The sequence below is a fragment of the Buceros rhinoceros genome, unplaced genomic scaffold, assembly GCF_000710305.1.
Source record: "Buceros rhinoceros silvestris isolate BGI_N320 unplaced genomic scaffold, ASM71030v1 scaffold32394, whole genome shotgun sequence".
Taxonomy (NCBI): domain Eukaryota; kingdom Metazoa; phylum Chordata; class Aves; order Bucerotiformes; family Bucerotidae; genus Buceros; species Buceros rhinoceros.
The window spans coordinates 496-5916 of NW_010410544.1; the positions used below are offsets into that span (position 1 = coordinate 496).

General features: G+C 47.9%; 1 protein-coding gene across 1 annotated transcript in view; it reads left to right on the plus strand.

The window, feature by feature from the left end:
• The window catches only part of TRIM25 (tripartite motif containing 25), a gene marked incomplete at its 5' end in the record, with an annotated part of 7148 nt that overhangs the window by 481 nt on the left and 1246 nt on the right, over window positions 1–5421 (plus strand). Inside the window, 4 exons of the mRNA XM_010135676.1 lie at window positions 1093–1188; window positions 2085–2318; window positions 2828–2984; window positions 5214–5312. Coding sequence (XP_010133978.1) covers window positions 1093–1188; window positions 2085–2318; window positions 2828–2984; window positions 5214–5312 — 586 coding nt within the window. The remainder of the gene's footprint in view (window positions 1–1092; window positions 1189–2084; window positions 2319–2827; window positions 2985–5213; window positions 5313–5421) is intronic.

Sequence of the window (5421 nt, forward strand, 5' to 3'; positions counted from 1 at the left end):
TTGTAGCACCCTCTGAGAGGCACCCCGGTACTCCCCCTTCACTCCCCCAGGGTCTGGTGGGTCCCTGGTGCTGGGGTCATGGGCTGTGAAGTGCCCGGGGGGAAGTTGGACCAAGACTTGGACTGCAAATCTCGTGCCTGTCCTTGGTAAACTGTTACTGCCCTCCAACGCGTGCTTGAGCACGTCTCCAGAGTCCTTCCTTGCGATTTCCTCCTCTCTCCAGTATGGTGCTCTGAGGGCCTGGGAAGGTGCTGTCATGAAGTTGATTGCCTGCTCCTGCCTCGGGCTGGGCTGATGGTCAAGGCCTCCCTCCTCTGCGGCTGTCACCCACAACGCCCAGCCTCCTCCATCGCTCACTGCTGCGTGGCCTTACGGCAGCCTGACCAAGGGACTGTAGCCAGATGTTGCTCTGCGTGTGTTCTTAAGAAGCAAAGAATCATAAATGTAGCCTAGGGAGATCTCTAGCATATAGGTAAAAGGAGGTTCTCCACAGGGGGGAAGGAGAGGAAACCTGGCTTTCCTATCTTACAGCGCAGCTGAACATCAGAGGGTAGATGAGTATTACATGCTTGAAAAGTTCAAGTGGCCAAACTCCCATCTGTTTGCTGAGCACGTATACTGCTTACCCTCAGAAGTCCTCCCTGATTTAGCTTAGCGGCTTCTTGAACTGAAGGAATAGGTAACTCACAGCTGAGCAACAGAATTCTCAAAACGAGGAGGGGGAGAACAGTAGTGTTAACCTAGTGCCCAAAGTCCAGCCTGAGAGCTGACGTGAAGTGCTAAGGCACTGGGACCTGCGGTGCTGGTGAAAGCACCCGGTCCATGTCAAGAGAGTGAATCAGCTGCACATCTGTCCTGCTGTCGGGAGAGGTGGAGCTGCGGGGAGGGAGCCAGCTCCACCAGCCATGCATGAGCACTTCTACATCCTGGAAAGTTTAAGGAGCAGCGGGCTTCCAACCAATAGCGCTAAATGCTTATAAAGGGTTATTTAAAACTTCCTGGTTTAAGACTAAGCTCCAGTAAGCAGCACCTGACTGAGAGCAGCCATGGCAACTGCCTCTCTGAAATACTTCCTGATCTCTTCTGTTGCAGTCAGCGCTGAAGAAGAAACTCGTGGAACTGCAAAATCAGAGTGAAAGAGCTGCTCGGGCAATGAACACCGTAAAAGTGAAACAAAACCTAGCTGCTGTAAGTGGGTAACCTCAAAATGCTGTCAGGTCGCTTGGCACCCGCTAGCCACCCCATGGTGTTGACGCTTGTCCTCTTGTGACAACGGCTGTAGGATTGAGATTGCATTGGCAGCAGAGACGTTATTGGCAAGGACAGAAAAGAGTTTTTTTGGCAGAGCCAGGCAGCTCTGTGGGAGATGGGATTAATCCAGCCATCATGGAAGAGCTTTATACTGGCACGTGCTGACACACCCAACCTGTAACGGGGCTCAAACCCATTCTTTCCTGTTGCACCAGTAAGCACGCATCTGTGCAGCCTGAGCTAAAGGATTAGCCAGCTGTAACGGCTGCATCAGTGCCGAAATCTGGGATGGCTCCTTCCAATAAATTACCACAACTAATCCTTGCTCTTAGCTGATGATGGGGGTTGCCCTTTGTGCTGACGGCTGGATCAGGTATGTCTCACTTTTATCGTCCTTTCTAAACCAAGTGGTAGACACCAAGAAACTGAGAAAGCCATTGGGTAGTGCTTCTGTGCTCCACTGGAGCATCCCTTGGAGGATCAGGAATAACTTTGTATTAACGAGAGATGCAGGAACCACTACAGCCGTGTAAGTGGGTGTGCAGTGTCCAAGCTCACAGTGGCACAGCCCTGTCCCAGTGCTGGTAGCCGCTAGATGGCCCAGCTGGCCCAGACTCTGCCCTGCAGCCGGAATCTGGAAATGGAGAATTGTCTGGATTCGTTGGGAATAAATGTTCTCTTTGCAAACTACATAGAAATACATAGCTTTTCTATGGCCTGTTGCAAGTTATTGAAGCCTACGTGTTCCTTAGAAGGCTTACCTGTAGTAGTAAGCAGTGCTTTGTCCACAGACTGTTCTGAAAGCAGTGTCTGTCTGTTCTTGTCTGCTCTAGGAGACAGCTGCCAGAAAGAAAGATTTAATCAAAACTGAGTTTTCAGAAATTAAAGCTTTAATTGAAGAAAGAGAAAACCAGGCCTTGAAAGTAATTGCAGATGAAGAGAAACGAGTTTGCAACAAGTTTGACTATATTAATGGTGTTCTGGGAAGTAAGAAGAAGGAAATCCAGTCTCTCACAGATCAGATTGAGATGGCACTGACTGAAGGTGATGACGTTCTGTTTTTGAAGGTAATGTGCCCTGTAAATGGAAATGCAATTCTTCGTACTGCTAGACCGCAGGATCACAGAAGTCTGCTGTGGTGGTCCTGGTCTCAGACACTGGGCAGTTAAAGGGTGACGCAGTCGTGTGCAAGAACCTGCTATAAACGGTTGTACTAATGAGTGTACAGATATCAATGCAAGAGTGCTGAAGTGGAGCCGTGTCTGGTGACTCCCCCCAGTTCAGCCAGTACCTTTGCCGCAAGGAGATGGGCCAGCGGGCGACTCACCTCAGTGAGGTGTTGCAGCTCCGTGCCGTGGCTCCGTCTGATAGACCTTTCTCGCTGCTTCAGTTGAGAATTAATGGATGTTGGTTGCTGCTGGAGTTTTGCCATGGGTCCTGCCTGACTGTAGCCTTTGCGCCTTTGAATTTGAGATGAATGCACACACACCACACGCCCCCTCTAATTAAGGCAACTTGGTTGTTTTTTTCCTGACCACAAGGTGGTCTGCATGTGATCTTTTGTTTGTCATTTCAGAGAGCAACAGCACTGCAGCAAACATCAACAAAAGACGCTTTTGTTCCTGCAATTGAAATGGACCAAAACTTGATACATTCCAGTTATCAGTCTGCGGTTAACCTTAAAGACATTGTGAAATTTTCAGTGACTCAGAGCAAGGAGAAAAGTGCAGAAGGTACTGTATCACTGGGAGAACTGGCGTTTTCTGCCTTAGCTTTGAGCTCCAATGAGGGTTCTCTCCCCTTCAATCCAAATGTCATTAAAAAACCCTATAGTGCAGCAAAACCAGTTGATTAATATAGATTGTGTCTTCTAGCTTCTGCAGTCCTCCATCTCCACACACAAATGCCACAGTCTGGGCAAAACTAGGAGAAAAAACATGCCAGTATCTCTTCACTTTATCTACACTTCGATAAGCTGATGAGATCATGATACTATGCCCTTCTGGCACAGCTCAGCCTTTATTCCTTAAAGGAATTTACGGTTTTATTATGTAGAAGGGTTGGATGGAGTTGGGATGTGGGTTTGAGGAGAGACAATGCTTTGTGATAGGACTGTGGTTACCCAGCTGTGAGGGTGCTGGTTGTGTAAATGCTGTAGAACAAAGCCCTACTTACCAGGTTAAGCAAGAGTATCTGTTGGACTAGGCCATGCGTATCTTCTATGCAGTTTCCATCTCTGCCGAGTATCAGTTAAGTTCTGTTCATGTAACTGAAAAGTGAGATTGAAGAATGTCCTCACTAACACATTACTGTTCCTGGCAATACAAACCGTAACGTAAAATATTGCATTGCAGCAAAACCGACACCTGGGAAAACTAAGCCGACTCCAGCAGCTCCTCCAAACAAAACTGCTGCTGGAAAAAAGCCTCCGGGACCACGTAAGTACTAAAGAACATCATCCTCTCCTAACTCTGTTTTTTCATTAAAAACTCAAGCAGTTACCCAAGAGCTGTTTGCTGTGGTGGCTGATGAAGAGATTATCTGTTGAGGACTTTGGCCTGGGAGAGGGAGGGTGTGGAGGGCTCAGTAGTGGTGGATGCCTTGTGAGCTGTAGAGCACCAAACTGCACAGGTACGGCAGTGCATTAGCCTCAGCATGCCCCTGTAGCAGTGTTGGTGCAGGCTGGAAAGCAAAGCAGAGCCTCCCCGCCCTCCGGGTCTTGCAGAGTTCTTTGATTTGTACTAAACATCTGTTGGCTTGTTTGATGATTTGTATGTATTGAATCCTGCTTAGGAGCTCTTCGTGTTTCCATTTGGTTTTTTTCCCCTCTGTTTTCCGCCCTCGCAACAGCACACCCAAAAGGAGAAAGTCCTTCACCAGAGTCAAGCTACTTTGCAGGGGGAGGCAGAGACCTCTGAGTGGTGATTAATAGCAGCCTCACTCAAACATTTTTCTGGCCGCACCTTGCCTACAGTCTAAGGCTGCGTGATGGAGACAGTTTTTGTTATACTAGGTTATGCTGGGGCCTTTCAGTGTTGTTTTGTCCAGATACCAGTATTAACACGACACTGTAGCCTGTTTGGAAGATCTTCCATATTCTCTATTTGAAATAAATCCACGTGTTAAGAAACTTCCACTGAGCACTTGACACGTGGAGCTTTCCATACGTGAGTCCTGGGTGTGGGGCACTCAGCAGGCTCTGTTGGGCATGCTGGCACTGAATGGGCCTGTGGCTCCTGTTCCTGCACACCAGTTTTGTTATAAAAAGACAAGGAGTAGTCCATGTGCCTCATGGGAACACGCTTGTTATCACTTGCCCTAACATGCTGCACCCCAGAGTAGCGATGAAGCTCCTTCCTTCCAGACTTAGGACTCCATGAAACAGGAAGCAAATTGTAGGTTGTGCTTCACGTGTAGCTTTGCGGAGTGGGTGTATTTGTACATGGCTTCAACATGCCGGACTGTCAGTCAATTTTATCTACTGCTGGAGCTTCAGAAGAGCCATGATGGTGGGGTTACAGCTGGCACAGGCTTTTCAGTTTCAGTAGAACTCACAGTTCACTTTTTTTTTCCCCTCCAGAGAATAAGAAACCTGCTAAAGTTGGTGAGTCTGAACTTTCAGCATACTTGCTCTGATTTTCATTGAGTGCTTTAAAATGGTAAGTAGATAGTCACTTGTGTTGCTGTATTAAGCAAAAGTTCAACTCTTGCTCTCAGAAGGCTCTAACTAGTGTAAGAGCAATCAAGCACTGAAAGACGTTGCCCGGAGACAACAGGGAACGTTCAGAACTTGACAAGACAGTAAGCAGCCTGAGCTGCTATTTGAAGTTAACCCTGTGAGGAGCAGGAGGCTAAACCAGATAAACTCGACATTCTTCCAACCCGAGTCTGTCTGGGTTGTGTGTTAAGCATGCAGAGTTTCTTCCCAACTCACCAAACTCTCTTTTCTTTTGCCAATGCAGCTCCAACCACGGGAACACCAAGTACTGCAAATACTGCAGCTGCTACTAAAGAGCTTATTGAGAGTTTTCTGAAGAAATCCAGAGAGGAGCTTTTGCAGTGTAAGACACCCAGCGTTACACTACTTAAAGCTGAACTTTCTGCACTTACTACACTGGGGTTTTGTGCCCTCTGTAGTTATGACAAAAATAGTGGGGGGGGGGGGGGGGG